This window comes from Ammodytes marinus (assembly GCF_949987685.1).
Source record: "Ammodytes marinus genome assembly, chromosome: 14".
NCBI classification, from domain to species: Eukaryota; Metazoa; Chordata; class Actinopteri; order Uranoscopiformes; family Ammodytidae; genus Ammodytes; species Ammodytes marinus.
The window spans coordinates 10,065,367-10,088,783 of NC_137218.1; the positions used below are offsets into that span (position 1 = coordinate 10,065,367).

Genomic DNA, 23,417 nt, shown 5'->3' on the forward strand with positions numbered 1-23,417 from the left:
TACTCTTGACAGTGTTATTTTCTGTATAGACAGCCATCAAGCCTGGCTACATAACTCTATATTGGCACTTCTAGCAAAGTGCAATTTATCCCTTTACAGTAATTCATAGCTTCTTATTACATCCTTTTTGCACCCCTTAAGGCCAGGACACACCAGCCCGATAATCGCCGTCGTCAAAAAAAAAGACGAATCTGTTTGGTGTGTGCCGTGACGTCGGCCGACGTAGAGGTCGTCGGGCTTGTTTTGAGCCTGTCGGCCGCCGATTGAACATGTTCAATCGGCGGCCGACCGTCTTTCATTTGGAGCAATTTGATTGGTGGAGGGCTAGCGAATCAGTGAAGCCCGGAAGTGAGGCGGGTAGCACAAACAGCTAACAACAGCTAGCCATCGTTTTAATGTGTTTGTTCGTTTCGTTTTGAGAGTACTCACATGCATCAACCCTTGTTGACTGCTCGACACCATGCTCGACACTCTCTGCTAAAAATTGTGCTCTTATGGTCCATAAATATAAATACGTATTTCTATCTATGTTTATGCTCTACAGTTTAAAGCGGGATGTTTTTATCATTTCCTGATGATTTTACTTTTGACCGATCATTTATCTGATCAGTAGCGTAGTTCTCAGCCCTCGTGCCGTTCATATGCGGCCACCTTACACGTCGTGACATGCTCTACATTCAGATTAATAAACCTATTGTATTGTATGTATTTGTTTATTTATTAACAGGAGTTTTTTTAACGTATGTGCCACTGAACATAGGCTATTTAGGCTATGCATGGTTGAAATGTAATTCTGCAGCTGCACGCGATCGTTACTGTTCAAATTGCGTCATCACAAAGTCACAGACGAGCATCGATCGTTAGCTTAATATGAATATAGAAATTATATAATAATTAAAACTGTGATCACTAGAGGACAAGGGATCTGGTAAATCAATCAGGATCTAGAATGGAAACTGTCACCTTACAGTATGTGTCTCTTTCACCCCACTTTTAAAATGAGCTGTTTATTTTAATTTGGTGGCACTTTTTTTGTGTTATTGATAAGAGTTTATATTTGTATGTGATTGACCTAGGCTACTTGTGGTAATTGTGAATTAAAGAGACGGATTTCGGAAGATGTACACAAAGCTTTGTTGCTTCATTCATCTTCTACCTCAACATCTACTTTTTACCACCGTCCTGGCCACTTGGGACCCTTAACAAACTGACGTATTTTACTGTGTACTAGCACCATAACCGGTGGAAATTGTGTATTATTATTCACCGCTAGGTGAACTCCGGCAGTAAAACAAAAAGAAGAAAACAAATTCAGAGTAGGTTACAATTCTGACCAATGAAATGAGTTTGGGGCGTGACTTCCGGTGGAGCTCCACTTTCCCCATGTGTCTGCAAATAGGTGCCTCTCGGTATTTGTGGCTAATTTCTCAGCCCTTGCCATCCTAAATCACAAGTCAATTCCATTTCAGGTCAATACCACCACTCTAGACCCCAGGGTTCATTATTTTACAGGGTACTCCCTTTGGTCAGCATCTTATTTTAGTAAATATCTATGGCCCTAATAAAGATGAGCCACAATTTTATAATAGTATTTTCCTAACACTTGCCTCACTTAGAGGGGATATTATTATAGGCGGGGATTTCAATTGTGGGTTAAATCCAGTAACCAGGACTCCTCCCACAATCAATCGAGGAAAATAATCCTTAAAGAGGACCTATGATGCTTTTTGACTTTTATGACCTATAAACGTTGTTATGATGATTCATAGTCATGTTTAACCATACTAAATTATCAAATAATGACTTACATGCATTTCGACGTATTCCCTGCTGACCGTCTGGGGTGTCTGTGCAGAGCACTAAACACTATTCTAGCCAGTCGAGAAGTCACGTCTTCAAAGCGGTCTACCCTTTCATAATTTGTGACGTCGCATAAAAATTTGTGACGTGACCACGCGGATGTTTCCATGTATGGTAATGCTGTCACTTCCCTGTTCGCGTCTGCCTCGCGCCCTTATAGGTCCATGCTCGCGCTTCCCGCCACTGAAAGTGTTCCGGAAGGAAGGTAACCAATCACAACAGAGTGGGGTTTGCAGGAGGGGGGAGGGTAGCGGAGATGGCCGATGCACAGGCGGAGGGAGCGGAGATTGCCGAAGCACACACTCTCAAGTGTTGACAGGACGTGCTGGATCGCCAAAATAAGAGAAAGAGCTTCCCGAAAATCTAGGTTTTCGGGAAAAGGTTGCTCTATAGCAGTGTAAAACAAGAAAGGTTGCTCTATAGCAGTGTAAAACAAGAAATTAAGACCAGAAAAGTAGTATAATAGGTCCTCTTTAACTTCATGGAAGAGTTGGGCCTTTGCGATGTTTGGAGGGAGCGTAACTCAGACAAGAGAGAGAATTTTCGTGTTATTCGGCTACGCATAAGACGTTCTCAAGATTGGATTGTTTCCTGTTCTCCAAAATGTTAGCTTTAAATCTGAACAAAATTGATAACCAAATTAAAGAGTTGGAAAGTGAGGTCATAATTAACCATACCCCAGCACTTGAACATGAACTAACCATACTGAGAGCCCATTATAATGGACAGACAGCAAACAAGGCCTATTTGTCTTTCTGTAACCTTTTCCACACAGTGGGTCAGACAAATGTTATTTTTTTTTATTTTTATTTTTTTTAATTAACCTTTATTTTTCCAGGAATATACTCATTGAGATTCAAAATCTTTTTTTCAAGAGAGTCCTGGCCAAGAAGGCAGCATAAAAACATAAAAGTTTCACATTAAAAAACAAAATTTCACACTTAAAACAAGACACAAAACACAATAAAAAATAAAATAAAAAGTCACAAAGCATCCATCTCATTGGCATTAAGTCAGTGTTCAGTAACCGGGCATGTACAGTTTGCGGTTAAATAGTCCTTAATCCTGCTTTTGTAATTGTTCATGGTGATAAGGGATTCAAGTTTAAGGTGTTCCTGTAGCTTACACCATGATGAGGGGGCAAATGATTTAAAGGCACTTTCACCAAACGCAGTGCAAGTCCGAGGAACGTTATACATAATCAAACTGCTAGACCGAGTGATACGAGCACTGTTTTTAGGAACCATTAGAGAACACAAATAAGGAGGCAGATCTTGCAAACTTGCCTTATAAAGGAACATATACCAGTGTTCCATCCTACGGGTGTATAAGGAAGACAGACCAACTTTCTCATACAATTTACAATGGTGCGTTCGGAATCCAGAGTTTGAGACAAACCGTAATGCTGCATGGTACACAGAATCTAGCATTTTCATAGATGATGAGTTTGCGTGCATATATAAAATATCACCGTAATCAATAACAGGTAAAAAAACGGCACAAAAATTAAAACTAAATTTATTTCTGTACAAGAAACCCAGTTTCATTCTTAGCTTTTTAGTAAGACACTCAATGTGATGTTTGAAAGAGAGATTTTCTTCTAGAAAAAAGCCCAGGTATTTGTAAGTTGCGATTCTCTCGATCCCTTTGTTGTTTAGAGTAACAATCTGGTTGTCATCCATATCAGATGTATTCTTACTTCTTGTAAAGCAGATCATTTTGGTTTTGTCAATATTTAGTACAAGTCTTAATCCATGTAGGTTTTCCTGAACAACATTAAAAGCCGATTGGAGGTCCTTAGTTGCACTTGCTAAGGATGAAGCAGAGCTATACATAATGGTGTCATCTGCGTAAAAATTGAATTTTGTATTTGTAACATTGCAACACAAATTATTTATATAAACTGTAAATACAATAGGACCCAAAATGGATCCTTGCGGGACACCATAGTGTATATTCTTACAGCTAGACGATAAACCATCAGCTTGGACACTTTGTGTTCTATCGCTCAGATAGTTCTCAAACCATTTAACTGATTTTGAGGAAAATCCTATGTTCACTAGCTTCTGTAATAAAACAGAGTGGTCGACTGTATCAAAAGCCTTTGATAAGTCTAAGAATAGTGCAGCATAGTGTTCTTTCTCGTCAATTGCTGTTATTATGTCATTTAGAACCTTCATTGTAGCAGTGACAGTACCATGTTTCTTTCTAAACCCGGATTGCAGATCATTTAGAATACAATTTTTCGATAGAAACTCCTTTAAATGATTACTAATAAGTCCTTCCGAAATCTTGCCAAGCACTGAGAGTTTGGATATAGGCCTATAATTGTTAGGGTTTGCTGGATCACCACCCTTCAGCGATGGAACAACATAGGCTGCCTTCCAAATTTTCGGAATTTGACCATTTTCTATAGTCAGGTTAAAAATGTGGGTTAATGGTAATATATATAATATAGCAATAATCTCAGCAGCAATCTGCAACAAATGTGGATCCAATCCATCAGGGCCAGCTGATCTTTTAGTGTTTATCTTTGTAAGAGCATCACGTACTTCAGTAATTGTAATGGGAGTAACATTAAAGTCAAAAGGGAGCTTTTGCTCTGAGTAAGAGGAGCTTTGTGCCGTTTTAAGTGGCATTTCCTTCTCAAACAGCTTACCTGAAGCGATAAAATGCTGATTTAGAATAGATAACATCTTTGTTTTGTCTGTAATGATTTCATTTTCCACCCGTATTTCCTTTGGTAACACACTGTCACTTGTGCTTGATGACATGGACTTAAAAACCTTCCAGAATTTAGGACTTGGTTAGGCCGAGTCAATCATATTAAGACACCGAGCAGAGGCTGTGCATTTTTTTTTGGCTCCTAGACTGATGAATACAATGAGCTGTATTCATAATAAGTATTTCACAACATCTCATGACTTATTAGAAGACTGTTGTAGAACAATTGTGATATTCATCATTGTATAGCTATTTCTAAAACATGTGATTTTCAAAACATGGGGGATCCAGTTTAATTATTGATGTACACCGCTACACGAAAGGTCAAAATACTTATGAATACAGCTCATTGTATTCATCAGTCTGGGAGCCAACCTGCTCGGTGTCTTAATACGATTGACTCGGCCTAACATTTGTATACTCTGACCCACTGTGTGGAAAAGGTTACAGAAAGACATATAGGCCTTGTTTGCTGTCTGTACACTCTGGTAAAAGAGGCTATTCAAATCCACCACATAGTTCAATGAATAAATATTGTAACCAAACACAATAATGTATTTTGTAATCACATGTGTAGCTCACATCGCCTACCACTCCTTGAAAAAAAAAAATGTTTTTTGTTTATTGATTTTTCCTAAACGGTTATGATTTACCAAACGGTTACACATGTACACGTGCACACCCCTAATCCTAACCCATAATGGCTTTAACTTTAGTTTGCCTCGATAGAAAACAATAGCTCATAGATCCTGATGTAAAAAGTGTTGGCCCTGGGTTCAAAGATTCATTTTGGAAATGAACTGCAGAACTCAATAGCCTCTTGTGCGTGAGCAGAAAGGGAGAGCCCAATTATGACAAATCTCAGCTCTTACACCCTCCCAAATGAATATTAAAGCTCACATATTATGCACTTTGCTGTCAATTTTATATGGTCTAAGAAGTAGTCCCTACTACTTATTTTTTTAGATGTTTGCTGAAAAACCTGTTCAGATCATTTATTGTAGCAAGCCTCTATACCCTGATTGTCCTCTGGTCTCAGGATGACCTATATTTGTGCGATCTGGCTGGCCCCTCCCACCTCTCTGCCGGGCTTTCTTTATATGTCCATGGGGCTCTCCCACCGTCTCTGCCGTGCTCTCGCGATACTAGAGAGACACTGCGTGACTGCGAACACAGTGTTTACTTTGAACAATTTGACATGACCTGACATGATTAAAACCAGTGAAAACAGTAGCTTCAAAGTTTGATTTCTACATGAATATCTTCCCATCCTTTGTCATGTTAAAAACGAGTCATTATTAGACTGCAAGGGGAAAGCTAAGTTAGTGTATTAGGAGCAAAACTTGGTGCTACAACCGAAGCTACATGGGCGCTAGGGCTAGGCAATATGACGATATCATATCGTGGACGATATGAAAGTGTCTACCGGGAGAGATTTGGCCATATTGTTTATACCGCGGAGAAAAAAAGTTCATGTGGCGGGAGCTTAGATAGAGCGGAAGGCAGCTGTCCCCCAGAGTCCCTACAGTTACACTGCAGTTACACCGCCACGCCACACGGGGGCTCTGCAGCAGAGTTCTGGGCTGCAATACAGCTTCAGAAGAAGAAGCCTCATCTGTTGCTCTAGCTTTTTAGCTCCGGTGCGCCATACACTTAACAAACCAACTCCGTGTCACGGTGGCAGAGCAGCTGGTATTAATGCACAAATGCTGGTTTATAAAGTCACTAGAATTAGGGGAAACAGTGTCTTTGAAGCTACATTTTTTCTGGGGGGGAACCCCAAGACCCCCCTTTTAATTATATGAGCCCAACCGTTTTTACATCTACAAACACAGTGTTTGGTGTTTCGTTACATTACATTCTATTTAGCTTACGCTTTTATCCAAAGCGACTTCCATTACGTGCATTCAACAAAGAAGGTACAAACTCAGAACAACAAGAATCACGTCAGACAGTACTATAGCTGCAAATAAACCAAACTACAAAGTACCACAAGTAAGTGCTACATGGAGATGAAACAAGTGCCCCCAACGGGGCATTCCAGGCAGCGCTGCCTTTAAGGCTCCGCTGGGGGAACAAAACACCATCGAGTTAGAAATGTTGTCCAGAATGTGCCCTTTTTATTTTTTCGCCCCTGCCCTTCAAACAGTCTGAGTCCGCCACTGCCCTGTTGCATAGACAATAGTATGGGAAAGAGGGAAATAGGTTTTACTTGATAAATTTTACACAAGTACACCATGTGAATGTTGTTTATGATCATGTTCATTGAATAAATGCATTCTTTTCATGGTTATTTAAATGATACTTAAAAAGATGACGTTGTGACGGATGTGTTATGCTTGACCCCTAGCTCTTTTTTAGAGGAATACCGAAAAGAGCTTTTGCAAGATTGGACTGAAATCATACTTCAAGGAGGATGGGGATTTATTTGTTTATCCTATTGTGTTCTGCAAACCTGAATTCTTCTTCTTTCTTTATATCATTAATTTATAGCAGTACGACCTCTGCTGCACCATACATACGGTATGCATTTAGTTGACAAATGGTTACCAACAACCGGGCTATTTTTACACTTTATGAAAAGGTCTATTTAAATATTCCACAAACTTTTGTATAGTCTCGCTTAGAGCACTACGATCACAAAGCACAATATTGAAGTGGCACTAGGATGCTTTAAAGGCTCATCAAGCTCAATTTGAAGCCTGTTAAATAATGCGTTACCTGGTGTAACAAACCACTTGCTATAAATATTTGTTTTAAACAAGAGAGATTTATCACCTGCAATGACTTCTTGAATTATTAAACCTGTTGTAATGTAAACTCAGCAACACAAGGACATCACACTGCAACTAACCTTTTATCCTAACCGGAAGCTAAATTAATGCATTTTAAAAATAGAAATGAAAGCCTAACTAAATTAGACAGTTTAGGCAACAACATCTGCTGCATCATGGCCCGGTATTGCCCATGATTCCCGTCTTTTGGTGTTACATTCATTTGACTAGCCAGCGGATTATTTCCCAGTGCAGTCTGAAAATGGAATATGACAGTAATCAGATTGTCTTCTTGGGCGCACAGCAAATTCATCTCTGGTCCAGCCCTTCAGAACAGTATCTGGCTGCTGGGGATGGTTTGTAGGTTAATACAGTATTAGTAGTCATGGTGAATTGTAGTTGGCTTTGCGTCATGGTATTGTATTCAGCTGGGCCAAGACCAATTTAGATGATTCATAATTAAATCATCATTACTCCCACTGTTTGTAATGTATTTTTTTTCTACTTCTTGTAAAAACTGTTCCTCTGCTTGATTTTGCTAAAGAACACAAATGACAAGACAACAATAACTAAAAAAAAAGGATAATACGGCTGCAACTAATGAATATTTACATTTTTGATGTACCTGCAGATTATTTCCTGGTTTGGTTGATTTGTTTTGGTTTAGAAAAAATGGCAAATAAATCTCACCTGTATGAGAGGAAAACCAACAACTAACTGGAATTCCAGCGTGGAGTTGGGAAGCAGTGTTTTGAAATGTATAGGGTAGGCTACGGCTACACATGCTTGGGTAAACATCACCTTCCTGCAAGAGAAATATGTGTGTTCAAAATATTTTACCAACCCTACATGTGGAGGCTGAGAAAGGACAACAGAAAGGCAAAGCAAATTAAGGAACTGGCTGTACTCCTAGAATTAGGACTACTGTATAATATATCAGAACATTGTAACATAACACGCAATGTATTTGACTGTAATTGGTACATCAAGGCATTTCAAAACAATATTTAATTCTTCTGGAGAGAGGCCTGGTTTGACCCCTGTCCTGAGTCTTTCCTTTTCAGGTTTATTCCCCTATAGTTCTTCAACGTAGCATTTTATAAAATGAACGTTCTGCATGCACAATACCAGGACCCTGAAAAATGAAGCAGCTAAATGGAACTCAGCCATTATTCATTATGGTATTTTCCCTACTGTGACAACATGTAAAAATGTGGTCCATGCAAATAGCTTAATGGATGTATTTTAGGGCTAAAACCAATAGCTATAAGTAATTCAGTCAAAAAAAAAAAATTAATGGATGACAATTTGGAAAATCTAAAATAAATTATCTTGCGAATGCTCAAATATTCACTTTATTGTCATTGTAAATTTAAAGCATTTCCGTTTTTCGATCAGATAAGCAATTTTAACTCATCCCTTTAGTCTATGGAAACTAATAGACACTTGTCGCTATGGGTACAATCGTATACATTATGTTAGATTATTAATAAATTGATATTAAAATCTAAAAACAAATTGCCTGGAAAAATATTAGTTTCTGCCAAAATACTGTAAATGTCTGGCTGTAAATACAGCTATGCTAAGCAGTTTTGCTTTATTTTGAAAACATATTTAATCTAAAGTAATCTCTTTTATTGCTTTTCTGTTTAAAAATAGATATTATATAATGACACTATGATCCAGGGACACTAATTCAAGTAAACTGAAGTTCCCGCTGCAAAGCATTGTATAAAGTACAGTAGTTAATGATTATGCGTTAGTGTTCTCCTGTAAGAGTTACCCCAACATGTTTGTAACATTGTAAACCATGTTGTAAATTGTTACGTATCCTTTTTGTTACATCATTTGCTAACAGTACAAGTACTGATTCAGTGGTTTTCATCAGTGTTTCCCTGGACAAACTCCATAAAATATACTTAAAAAGAGCAACAGAAGTTTTAAAACAGTGGAGGGATGAGCCAAAGTACACTAAACACGGTGATGAAGAGGATGACTGCTTCATCTCTAATCTGCAACTCAAAATCTTTTAAGCGATGTTATGTCAGCCCTCCTCAGATTATGACATACACTTTCCAACTGCTCCTGAGTCATCATGGTTATGTAATTTGTCAGAGGATTACAGTAAGAAAACCCCTCAACATACTGTTATTAAAGCAACATGTGGATATAACCGTGATAAAAAAAATACATACAGTATTTATATTGCCCTCAATGGGTTTTATTAAAAGCAACAGGTAGATGAAGGTGAACGTGGTTTTCAAATCAAAAAACATTAGCACACAAACAACACTGCTGAAAGCAGGCCCCCAGGAGCAGTGCCTTCTACCTCAATCCAGCAGTGCTCAGTGGCCAAACCTGGCATTGAAATAGTTTTGGCCGGTTGGGACGGGTGGTAAATTCCATACGAGCCTGGAAGCAGATATTCCCGTTCACTCCAATACAAGCGTCAAACAGGATTGCGCAGCCGCCAACACAATTCTGGATATCAATCAAAGGCTTATACTTATCTTTAGACCATGTATTAATACAATTGAATTTTTCTCCTTTCAAAACGCCACCGCAAGCGTTTAATAGCCGTTTTATTTTCAGTTTTAGCCCGAGGAGGGGTGGGGCCTACGACTTCTAGCTTACAATGCTAGAGAACGAGAATATTTCTACATCTGGAACGTCGTGCGCTAGGGGCGTGTTAGGCACCCATGATGCGGAAGAAATTCTGATCCTGTATGTTTCTCTGCGCCAATGAGCAGTTTTCATAGTGATGAATTGGCGCCATGTTTCATCCGGTGTCCATTTCTTTATAGGTCCATGGCTGAAAGTGTCAAAACAGTATTAAGAGCACTGAGTGACTTATCATCAGCTGTACCAAACAAATGACTCAACCCCTAACACACATACTGTATGAAGAAGCCCGACATCACACAAGGTGCAAGGTGTTTCATTGTTTTTGTTCTAACAGATCACACAATGTGCCGCACCGTGTAAGTTAGAGACAATTACAAAGTCAGTTTGTCATTTTGTAGTTAATCAATCGAACAGTAAACATTGTCCACGTTAGTCTAGCCAACCAATAACCAGAGGATTTCTGGATCATTCCATGACGATGGCAATGTGCTTATGCCTACATGTTGTACTTTGACTGGCCTGGAATCAGATTGTACGTCATAGAACAACTTGTGCTGCATGGATGAAATGCTGTAAATTAAAGTAGGTAAGACAAAGTAGGTAGGATAATGCGAAAATGGACTCAGTTCAGTTGCTTGCACAAGGATAATAACTTACCTTGACCTTTTCTTCTAAACAGGTGTTTGATCATTGACAACAAGTCTATCAATATGTGTGCACACATAATGTACCACATAAACTTTCTTTTTCTCACTATAGTGAGAACAAATACATTTTAAACACGCCTTTGTAGTATATTGAGGGAACTGCACCAGTGGGCCAAGTCATTCTGGCATATGTAGAGGGAAAAGATGCAGACTAGTTTGAAAGAATGGCGTTGACGGACGGAGATCGATATTTTCCCGATAACCAAGCTCCCCGACAAAGAAGAAGAATATGTCTGCTAGATCGGTACGAGAACAGTACTTAAAACACTGGTAAACAGTAACACACATTTTGACCATGATAGCAAGCTGCTGTGCACAAGTGGCTGCAGACTCCATGTCTGGTTCACATATCATCTGGGAATAAGAACCAGCAGACCTCTTCATGTCACTCACACGCACACACACACACACGCACACACACACGCACACACTCGTAGAAGTGCATATGCATACACATAAACAAATGTTCAATTATCATCACCTCTGCAGTCATTACTATGTCTTAATCTGTCTCTTTTTGTCTCTCCTTGCCCCCCATAGCCCCTTTGTCTGATAGGAGAATGAGGAAAAGGAGAAACTGGACACCTTGGGAACATTTCTGTGAAGTCTCAATGAATGCATTAGAAGAATCTCTCTAGTTTTCGTCTCAATGGCCAAGAAAGGGCGTACGAAGGGCGAGAAGCCCGAAGCGCTCATCTCTGCCCTGCAGGCAGCAAATGAAGATCTCAGGTCCAAGCTAACTGACATTCAAATAGAGCTACACCAAGAAAAATGCAAGGTACCACACAGCTACTAAATGCAAACATTTTCTTGAATATTTCAAATGCACTGGATTTACTACATTTTTGAAAGCCAGTCAGGAAATGAAGGTCTCAAATTATGCTAGATTAATTACAGCAAAGAGTCTGCACAGCAACCTTTTATCACTGCAAGTAGCACACATCTTAGCAGGGTCATACAGGTGGGTCCAAGCAAATCATTTATCTTAGTTTAGACCTTAGAGGTTAATGTCAAACATACATCTCTGTTGACTGAACAGGTTAAATAGTGTACAAAACGGGTTGATGATTTCAAGAGATAACATGTACTGTTAGTCATGCAAGTTCATTACAGCTGGAGCGCACAGTAGTAGCCATGCAAATTTGAAAATCAAAATAATAATAATAAATATTTCTTATTCCTGTGTTTGTCGCTCCTCTGGACAAAAGGTGAGCAAACTGGAGCGCGACAAGGTGCAGGAGGTGAAGCGTGTGCGGGAGCAGGAGCAGCACCGCCACACGGCCATGGTGACGGAGCAGCGCGCCAAGTGGCACGAGGAGAAGCAGAAAGAGCTGCAGGCCCTCAGGGAGAACCTGACCCGCCAGCACGAGCAGGAGCTGGCCCGCCACGCCAAGATCAAAGACCAAGAGAACCAGAGGCTCAAAGCAGCTCTGAGCGCCATGCGGGATGGCAGCGGAGAGAAGGTGAGCCCAGAGATTGGCAGATCATGGAGTGAAGTGAGCGAGTGTGTGATTTGACGTGAAAACAAAGACAATATCAGAGCCCCTCTCAAGCCATAGCTATGAAACTGAAGCAGGACAGAGGGGCTTGGCACAAGGACAGTCACCGTCACCTGTAAGACAAAAGTTCCTGATGAAAAGGGGACATTAGGAATATCTACTCATTACTCACTAGGGCTTCATGAGCAGACACTCTCAAATAAAGCATAACATAACATAAATGTTTTTGCACTTTATTTTAACATTTTATTTGAACATTAGGACATAGACAAATATGAAACCTATCGCTGGCCTGCTGCACACTATTACAGATGGCCAAACGGAAAGAGATCAAGCAGAGAAAGCTGTACACAATGAAGTACATGTACTCATGACCTATGCTATAGACATGATACACATAAATGTAAGCTGCTCACGCCACATACATACCCTCATTATTTTATTTTTTCTCAAAACTTTCATAAAATCACAGCCTTAATGGTAATTTATTTTGGCGCTATTTAAGTTGTTACAAAAATGCTATTTTATAAAATTTTATTTTTAATTGGGGACCCATTACATTCCAAAGGGACTCACTTTGAATCACAACATTGAAAACGTATCAACATCACTGCTGCCTAGTAAATACTCACCTTCCCCCCGAATATCTTAAAAAAAAAAAAAACTCCTGATACTCCTGATTAAGTGTTCTGTGTTCCTCTTTCTTCACCCATAATTTTTCAGATTCGCACGTCACTGACCCTGGAAGCCAAGGAGGACGCACGTCGCTTCTTTGACGTGGAGAGAGTGAAGCTACTGCAGGAGATAGCCGAGCTCAAGTCCACCAAGAAGCAGACAGACGAGGCCCTCAGCACCATGATCCAGTCAGACAAGATGAAGGCCGGAGACCTGCGGGTGGAGCACCAGCAGCATCAGGAGCATGTCTCCAAGATCAAGTGGGAGTGTGAGAAGGACATCCGCAGACTGGTACGGGCATCCACTCACGCTTAATACTTAAACGACATGAACACGATGATTGATGTTATTATTAAGGCCCGGTGTTGCATGGGAATGGGGGATGGAGCACAGAGGGAGGAAGCTTTTTGTTTTTAAATCAACATGCAAATATTCATTTAAAAAGTGGAGATACTGAAGAGAGCCTCAAAGTGTGTGCATCTTTTTTAGGGCCATAATTAATGGTTATTTTTCAAATAATTAATATAATTAATTTCATTCGTAAATGATTCCAGCAAATCATTTTTGAATTCATTATTCTTTCATTCACATTAACATGAAGCTGAAGCTACACATAATAAACTGTCCAGTAACTACGTTAGAGTAAGAACAGAGGTGATACAAAAAATTAAGCAAGTAATGTCCTTTTCTTTCCTTCTTAAATACACCAATTCTTTCCTCCTCCTCCCCATGCAGGTGGATGAGATCAAATCTAAAGACCGCACCATCTTCTCCCTGGAGAGGGAGATGGAGTCCACAGTGGGTTTCTTGCAGAAGCTTCAGCTGCAGAAGGATGCTCTGGATGAACAGCTGTTCCTGTCCAAAGAGGCAGAGTGTGGTCTGGGAAGCCCCAAAAGAGAGATCCCAGGAAGGGCTGGAGACGGAGCAGAGCACTGTGGGAGCCCAGTAAGTAGATGGCAATACAGAGGAGATATGTTATTCTCAGCTCATGTATATTGACCATTAATATCAGGAGAAACTAGTAGCCTTCCTACCTCTTGAGCCCAGTTGTTTCCGTTTCAGCCCTTAGAAACCACTTTGTAGTTGACGTGTTTTAACATGTTCAATAAATTGACTTTAAAAAAAATATATATGCCAATGCGCCAGAACTGATCTAGGTTCCCAGAGCACTCTAAATTCATGAATGCATTTTGACCACAACAGTTTGGAGTTTTTATTTAAGTGATGCGGTACATGACAAAACAGTGAGAGACATGACAAAAACACCATTGTGTGTGGGACAAGACTACATGAACATGTTTGGGACAAGACAGGCTGTCAGAGACAAGACAACAACAACAACAACAACAACAACAACAAGAAATAGAAAAAAAAAAAAAAACAGAAATAGACTACTAGTAGCTCATGGCATATTGAAATAGTGGATGTGAGTGTGCATGTGTTTGTTTGTGAGTGTGTTTGTTGGGAGGGAAAAGTACTGCAGCTAACTTCTGTGGGTGGTTGAACAGGTAGAGTGGGCAGAGTAATTGAGAATAAAATCAGAAATTAAAGTAAATAACTAGGTAGTGTGTCTCCTCTCCCCCTGCGTCGCTTCCTCTCCCCATGAAGTCACTCCCCTATCTTTTTATCTTATTTTTTATTACATTAACACTTTAATTCTTAATGAGGCAGGAGGGGCTCATCTTCCAGTAGCCACTGGACCCTAGGGAAGGCTGATGGATTGGATTTATATAGAGCAGGGTTTACAGGGTTCCAGCCATCATTCATTCACACACAGTCATACCGGAGATGGTGAGCCATTCAGCACCTGTGGCCCCTCTGACCACCACCTCGGACATACCACAGTCATACACATTAACATCAGGCAAGGTGGGTGACGTGTCTTGCCCAAGGACACAACAACCATGACACAAGTGGCAGGGCGGGGATCGAACCGCTAACCCTCTGATCATTGGCCAACCCGCTTTGCAACCTGAGTGGGAAGTGGGTGGGAATCTCTTAGCACCTCACAAACAAACGATTCGATTCAAAATCGATTATCAATGCATCTCGATTTTTTTTTACGTACTTACCCATGTGTGAATTTCAAACATTTATTTATATACACATCTGTGTTTGCTACTCAGAGTTTGATAATCACTTCCTACTTTTGTAATGATCATTAAAGACAATCAACAGATGAATTGCCTTCTCTAATATTGTATTAGACAAAAAGCTTTTCTTGTCACAAATATGACGCTCTATGAACAGTGCAATAATCAATGCAGCTTTCAACACAATATGGAAGTATGTAAAAAAGATTCAGTTTAATTTTCTTTCTACTCTTGTAAATCATGTTTCTATAGGATTTCTATTCTATTATTTTCTATTTCATTTCAACACATTGTGCAACAAGTATGGCTTGGAATTCAGCTCTCATACGAAAACGTAAACAGAAATAAAGCCGGTGCAGGTCACATGGGTTTGCTGCTCTCAGCCCTTTTGTCGCCACTTTTAACAACTCGCACGTGTGTGGTGTGCATGCGCAGTGGCACAGGAAATACTAGTATTTAAGAATTTAAAAAAAATTAATTCCGATTATTAACCTATCTGAATCGATTCGGAATCGTTCGAGAGAGAATCGCGATGCATCGGAGAATCGATTATTTTTCCCACCCCTACGCCACATCCAGTCTGAAAGTGAACCTTTAAAAGTGCACCGGCACATACAGCTACGGAAAAAAATTGAGAGACCACTCCAAATGTTCAGTGACTCTGGTTTTACTATTTATAGGCATATGTTTGAGTAGAATGAACATTTTGGTTTTATAATATAAACTACTGACACCATTTCTACCAAATTCCAATACATTTTTTTTTCATTAAGAGTATTTTCAATAAGTTATGTAGAGATGAAGATTGAAGAAAAATCCTGACTGGTCTCTTAATTTTTTTCCGGGGCTGTATTTGTTTGAGCTGAGATTGTGCACGAGGAAGGGCACAATTGTAAACACGCTTGTAAAGAAAAGAGCCTTTCAAGGTCACATTGGCCAGCCTGAACCCATAGAGCGGAAACCCAGGTGAGAGCGCATCATCGCGTGGAATTAGAAGGGCCATTGTTTTTTAACCCACGAGTTGGTGTTAAATGTTTTTTTTTTCTTCCTTTGTATGTTTCAGGACCTGAGGAGAAACCAGAGGCGCTTTGCCGAACTCAACCAGACTATACGCAAATTAGAGGACCGCAACTCGCTGCTTGCCGATGAGAGGAATGAACTGGTATGACCAAATGATTCATAGCCAAATTATATTATATTCATAGTCTCTCTCTCTCTCTCTCTCTCTCTCTCTCTCTCTCTCTCTCTCTCTCTCTCTCTCTCTCTTGTGTCCCTTATCTTCATCTTTCTGCCTTCAAATCCCGCTCGCTGTCCGTCACTCTTTTAATATATACTCGTGTCCCTTTCTGCCGACCAGTTGAAGCGAGTTCGGGAGTCGGAGAAGCAGTGTAAGCCCATGCTGGATAAGAACAAGTTAATGAGTAAGAGGAACGATGATTTGACTCAGACTATACAGAAGTTGGAGGATAAACTCAAAAGCCTGGCCAAGGAGAACCTGGAGATGGTGAGCACATCAGCATCATATAATACATCTTCGGAGACGTTTTTGGCGAGTGTGGCGAGCTGATTTACAGTTGGATTGTATGGTGTTAGAAAACTTTTTCTGTGTGTGTGTGTGTGTGTGTGTGTGTGTGTGTGTTTGTGTGTGTGTGTGTGCGCGCGTGGGTGTGTGTGTGTGTGTGTGTTGTGGTTCTCCAGAAGGACAAGATCAGCTCCCATCCTCCTCTGAAGAAGCTGAAGTCTCTGAATGACTTGGACCAAGCCCATGATGACCAGGAGATAGCCTTTTTCAAGCTTCAAGTCTTGGAACAACAAAGCATGATTGACGAACTGACAAGAGTATGTTTTGTATATATACCCTCATATGTGTACACTTATTATGAAATATAATATAATATAAAAAAAAAGGATATGTGTAACTTACAGAGTGGTATATGTTGTGTTTTGTCTTTGTCTTGCTTTTCCAGGACCGAGAAAAACTACTAAGGAAGAAAAGGCATAAAAGAAGTTCCAGGCCAATCAAGGTAGAAATGATTTCTAGCTGTTTATCTTAAGGTGAACTTAGTTTGTTTCCAATTACATAAGATCAGTTAACATATTTTCTTTTACAGTGCATTCTTTGAAAACACAATCTAACTGCAATCTGAGATCATGCTAACAAGGCACAGTATTGATTGTTGGACATTTACCATCAGATATTTTTAAAGCTGTAATTATTTTCTTCTCTGCAGAGGCACATTGTAGTGGACACTTTCTTCGGGTACGATGAAGAATCCATGGACTCTGAGACGTCTTCTGTGGCTTCGTTCCGGAATGACAGGACTCCTGCCACTCCAGATGAAGACCAGGATGAGGTGAGACCAGAAACTACAAACAGCTTGGGGAGTGTTACAGTGCCTGCATTTGCAATAACGTCAAAATTCTGAATTTACACCAAGTCCTTGACTAGATTGCACTTGAATAGGTCCACAAGCCCAGTTCAACCATAGACATTGACCTGTAACCCGTGTGTGTGTGTCAAACAAAGGGCCTGACCACAGAGGAGTCGGAGCTGCGTTTCCGACAGCTGACCCGGGAGTACCAGGCCTTACAGCGAGCCTACGCCCTACTGCAGGAACAGAAAGGAGGCATTCTGGACGCTGAGATGGAAGCAAAGGTTTGATTGATTGTCTTTATTTCGAACATGTAAGCAAAATAAGAAAACTAATTTAAAATAGTAGTAGATGAATAAATAAAAAACAAAAAGTAAAAAATTAAAAAAACAGACACACTATCTACAAGGTACATGCACTTACTTCGTGATTGGTCCTGGTGAATAGCCATTTATGAATTACTGACTGGATTAGAAAATTGGATCTTCATGTTTAGACTCTTGAGTTTTAAAGTCAGTGATTCTGTAGAAAGCCTGCTGTCAAATTAACTTGTTGTCAAAATCTGTGAAAATCTCCTCACAATCCTCTCGCTACTTGTCCGTACTATGTGTGTGTGCTGGGAAAAAAAAATCCAGTGTAAAGTAGACAAGGCTCTGTAATGCATTATCCATGCATGATTGCTGAGTCAGCATAAATGCATGGTGAGAGAATACCACAGCATCCTGCTCGGAGGTATGCCAGGGTCTTGTCTGCGTTGTTTACTTAAAATGAGCTGCTTTATACCGTAATGGTTGTGATGATAAATAATAATTTGAGTCTGAGGGTTGCCAGGTTGGTAGAACTATATGTTGGTGTTTACATTTGGGGATGTTAATGGTGTCCACCCATCTAACCAACAATCCAGACAGGATATGTCAGTAATACAGTTAAGAGGGAATACGGAACGCATTATTATCAAAGAAAGAATAAGAGGAGGAAATAAATCTAAATCATATACAATTTTCTTCCACAACCTAAGATCAATAAACCTGTCTGCAATGGTCACATAATGGCCCACGCTTTCCTTTTAAGCTTCAAGTCTATTTTCCTACAACCTCTGAGCATAACCCTATTGTGCTGTCAAAATGCTTTTGACAAAGAAATGGATCTGCCACAATTTCACAACACAGCCAGCGTGGACGCGGTTTCGGCTCAGCACTGGGCCTGGGGAATACATGTGGACCATCTTTTACAGTAATCATATAAAAATCGGGTAAATCAGGTTAAAATCGGGTTTCAATTTCAAAATATAAGCAAATATGCAACCACTTTGGAAAACTGGCACGGGGGTTCGAGGGACTTTCCCGCTATTGCTCTAGTGGCCAATGTATGTTTGAGTTGTTGTTTGGTTTTTCTCTTGTTTCAGGCTCAAGAGCATATCCAGGCAGATGTTCTGAGGTATAAAGCCAAAATTGAGGACTTGGAGAAGGAACTGAACCAGAAGGGACAGGTAGGGCACACCAGCACCCACATGGATGATGGCAGATGAATGTATGCATAGGCAAAGCAACATGAACAGCTGACACTATAATGCAATAAAATGTATTTGTCATATGGTCAACATTAGCAACAAACCTTCCAACTACAAGATTGTGTTATACAAACTGTGTGTGCCCTCTGTCAGGACTCCAAATGGGTGGAAGAGAAGCAGCTCTTCCTGCGACGGAATCAGGAGCTGTATGAGAAGGTTGGACTCCAACGTTTTGTTTGTTTTCGCCATCATGAAAAAGTTTTGTATTTTTCCACAGCACTTGTAATATTTCAAATAAATCTTAACAATTGCCTGAAAAACTAGTTTGATGGTGTCTGTGACAGGTGGGGACATGTGGTAATTAGCGTAGTTTGAAGTCTCACAGCCTTGCCATAGTTTGCTGTACAGTTATTATTTAAACTGCCACCTTATCTCTATGCATCATATTAAATAGCATATCGTAGCAAGGATCTAGATTTATGGACAAGTCATTAATAGGGATTCTGTCTTCTGAGCAGGTGGAGAAGTTGGATGCAGACTGCAGTCGGCTGCAGCAGGAGCTACAAGACTCCAGAGATCAGAATGAACTGTTAGAGTTCAGGATACTGGAGCTAGAGGTGAGTTCTGTTTTACCGAGCCTCTGTTAAACTAGCGTGATGAAAGTGTTTTTGTTATGGAAAACTCATACGATCCCAATGCTCCCCTCAATCCAAAATTCTGTCAACATGTTTGTAACTTAATGAATGTCATATGAGGCAAACCTAGAACCAAAATCCAAAACATACTGAGGTTTTTTTTTTTTATTGCAACACTATGCAGTTACAAAACCTCTTATACTTTTTCCAGGAATCCCTACAAGTATTCTAGAGGATTATCCAGAAGTTAATCATATTCACATTGTGTTGTTACGACCCAGTTCAAATGTACAATGTATGTGTTTGTTGTATAAAGGGATTGAACCAGAATGTAATAACTCTAACTTCTCTAACAAATTAGCTTTTGGCCATTCTGTGGTTGAGCCACACACAGTTGCTTGTGCGGCTTTCTTTGAATAGTGTTCCAAACAACAGTGATTTATTTATTTTTTGTAAAGGATTAGCTAAATGAAAAAGGCAGAGCCATGTGATAAACACTGGAAAAAGTGTTTTACATGCAGGCCACCTGTCTGTCTGTCTGTCAGGCAGTTAACCGCTGACATTGGGATTTGTGTTGTGGCTGTGCTGCAGTGCAGACACTAACAGCAGATTGTAACAACCTTAGTTGCCACCCAGTGAGCAAAGAGGAGAATATATCAGCAGCAAAGTGGTTTAAACTAAATATTAATGAAATATGCTATGCTATGGAGTGCTTCTTCAGATGGCAGCAGCAGAGGCAGTGCCACTGAAATATGGACACTCAGCAAATTTCATGACTGAACAAAGCAGAGAGCGCCACCTGCTGGAATATAAACATCATCAGTGGAAAGAATTAAACAAAAGTCAAAACAAGGAATGATTCAGAGAGTTTTGGTGCATGTATTTAATAAGGACAGAACCCATTTCGATTGCATTCATTGTTATACTCTTAAGTGCATTTTTGGGGAAATTTTACCAATTTTTACTTCAGTAAGACTGCGTATTAATGACTTGAACTTGTAACAAAAGTATTATTAATTTGAAGTATTGAAATACTATTTCATCCAAGTCTAATACAAAGTCAAGATGCTCTCAGTGTGTCCTGTGTGTAATGCACTTTTGTTGTTGCAGGAGCGTGAGAGGAGGTCCCCTCCATTCAACCACCTGAGAATGCATCCCTTCTCTGAGGGTGTCAGTGCACTGCAGATCTACTGTATGAAGGAGGGGGTGAAGGTAGGCCACGACTGCTTTGCTCAGCTATGACACGCCAAGCCTTTGTATTTCCCCTTTTTATGAGCATGCAGTCTCGTTTGATAAACAAACTAATATAGGTTTTGAAGGAAAGTACAATATTATGGCTAATGCCTTTTTTTCTTTACAGGATGTGTGCATACCAGATCTCATCAAACTTCTTGATATCCTGGGAGACAACGGGGTAATTCATATGGAATTAAACACAGACAATAAAATGACTCTGGCTGAAAACAGGCACAGGATTAATTCAATGTTGTTGTTTTTATAGAACTTAAGAAATGAGGAGCAAGTGGCCATTATCCAGGCCAGCACTGTTTTGTCACTAGCAGAAAAGGTATGCTTGGCTAAATGATGGATAGTATCTTCACATGAAAACACAGGGAAGGTTTGTGCCGTGCTGACATCATGTTTTGCTATGTGTCGCCCTCTAGTGGATCCAACAGATAGAGGGTACGGAGGCAGCGCTGCACCAGAAGATGGTGGACCTGGAGGTAGAGATGGTGAGTCACAAAGGAAAAATACAATTCTTCCCTCGGTGGCCTCCTTCTTCAATGTACATTGTTTTTTTTACACATAATGACTCACACAGGCAGCTTTAGTCCAGCATGATACGATAGACTGCTATTAATAGTCAAGTGTTGTGTTTTTTTCTTCTCTGTACACAGTAATTATCTAATCAAAGGACTTTAAACTCAAATTAAATTTTTACCCCACAATCTCGTTTTAGCCACAATGGATGTCCTTGATGAGTTGATAACATTAAGAAACATAACTAATATTTCCTCAGATACCGTATTCCTCTTTCAGGAGGAAAAGTTGTTTGCAATTCAGAGATGCCTTCTCTTAATTATTTATTAAATACCCTGCTTAACCAAATAAAAATGGCAGTGACACAAAAATCTGTAACCCTGACTGTAATTTGTAGCTTGGAACATGTTGGTTTAAACAAGGTATGATGTAGAAATACATTGCCATAGTAGTAACTACACTTTCACGTCCCTCCCGCCCTAATTCCCTGCTTATTCTATACAGGAGATGTTCTGTAAACAGAAAGGATATCTAGAAGAAGAGCTGGACTACAGAAAACAGGCCCTGGACCAGGCCTACATGGTAAGTGTGTGTGTTTGTAACTGTTTGGAATCAAATAAACACACATATTCGGGTCCCCGCAAGGTCTTTCATTTTCAGATTAGGACTTAATATCAGGCTTATGGTGAAAATCATACTGAGGGTAGGGTTAAGGATGGGATTATGCGTGTAGTAGTTTGGGTTAAGCCTACAGAGACATGACATCAAAATTAATAACAACCCTTTTTCTGATTTTTCTTCTGCCAACAGCAAATCCAGGAGTTGGAAGCCACGTTATACAACGCCCTTCAGCAGGACAAGGTAGGCTACCTCATGTCACAAAAACAAAGTAAAATAGCCATATTGTCAAGAAAACTAATGGACATTACACAAAGGAATTGGTGACAATTGTGACATCAGTGCTGATTCATCTAAAATACTAGAGAGGGGATAGCATCAATGTAAACTTTATCCTCCATTGTGTCCACTCTGCAGGTGATAAAGTACGGGGAGCCTCTGGACGAGCTTCAGAAAGACGAGCTGAGATCAGCGGTGGAGAAGCTGAGGAGACAGATGCTGAGGAAGAGTCGAGAGTATGACTGTCAGATCCTCCAGGAGAGGATGGAACTGCTGCACCAGGCACACGCGGTCAGTGTGTGTGTGTGTGTGTGTGTGTGTGTGTGTGAGAGAGAGAGAGAATAGTGTTCTCTGCCTCTACGCAAAAAAAAAAACCTTGTTCCTTATGAATTTCTATTTGAATATTTGCAGAGGATTCGTGACCTTGAAGACAAGACAGAAATCCAGAGGAGGCAAATTAAGGACCTGGAGGAGAAGGTATGCCATGTTTGATGTCTTTCCGCGATGAAAAAAATAAATAAAAAAAAACATACGTAATGATAGTAAACCGCTTCAAATTCTACCAAGTTCATTTGTTTAAACTAGGATATTTGCTTCCTGGGAGTTAAGCAAAGGGGATTTTACAGCATATGTGGAATCAACTAAATTAAATTTAAAGTATGTAGACCTTTCCCATGAAATCTCAAAGTCAAAACACCTAGTTAGATGCCTACATAGGTAATATTCAGAAGTATGGTTTCACTGTAATTCTTCCTTCCAGTTTCCCCGTCCAGTGATCCTCTGTTTCTGTCTCTTGCTGTTACTAACATATCTGGAGTGTCCCTCTAATTCTCTCACTTTCTTCCTTCCCTTCTTTCTCCAGTTTTTGTTTCTGTTCTTGTTCTTTTCTCTTGCCTTTATCCTTTGGCCTTGAAGTGTTTGGCGTGTGCTGTAGCAGAGGTGAGTCCCTGAAGGCTTCGTAGTAGAAGGTTCAAACTACATGGCTTCTTTCTCCTAGACCTCGGTCAAATACTCTTTTGTTAAAAGCAAAACCTGCCCCGTGGGTGTTCAGGCTTTGTGCAGCCGGCCAGAGGTAAAACTGGGAACGCTCGGGACTGAAGAGCCTGAACTGACCTTGAATGAGCTGCTCAGTCAAGATGCATTTCTGTAGCATTATGAAGACTTCCTGATATGGGATTCTGACCTTCAGAGTAAAAGCAGGGAATGCAATAGTGACATTTTGAATCAATATGTTTTTGTTTTTTTACCTTTTTTTTTACCAGCTCAGTTTTTTTTTATTGTTTTA

At 40.0% G+C, this 23,417-nt stretch overlaps 1 protein-coding gene across 2 annotated transcripts; it reads left to right on the forward strand.

The window, feature by feature from the left end:
- Positions 1-11,339: 11,339 nt before the first annotated feature.
- On the forward strand, positions 11,340-23,045 carry jakmip2 (janus kinase and microtubule interacting protein 2; the record flags this gene model as incomplete). Of its 2 annotated transcripts, XM_080040521.1 has the most annotated exons (22): positions 11,340-11,468; positions 11,899-12,153; positions 12,913-13,155; positions 13,600-13,809; positions 16,021-16,119; positions 16,315-16,461; positions 16,656-16,796; positions 16,925-16,981; positions 17,189-17,311; positions 17,485-17,613; positions 18,735-18,818; positions 18,993-19,055; positions 19,358-19,456; positions 20,585-20,686; positions 20,835-20,888; positions 20,976-21,041; positions 21,139-21,207; positions 21,740-21,817; positions 22,046-22,096; positions 22,271-22,423; positions 22,544-22,609; positions 22,995-23,045. In XM_080040521.1, the coding sequence occupies 22 exons, from the start codon at positions 11,340-11,342 to the stop codon at positions 23,043-23,045; spliced, it is 2,469 nt and encodes an 822-aa protein (XP_079896647.1). The 2 variants fall into 2 exon arrangements, with proteins under 2 accessions (XP_079896647.1, XP_079896648.1); XM_080040522.1 differs by lacking the exon at positions 18,993-19,055.
- Positions 23,046-23,417: the final 372 nt, after the last annotated feature.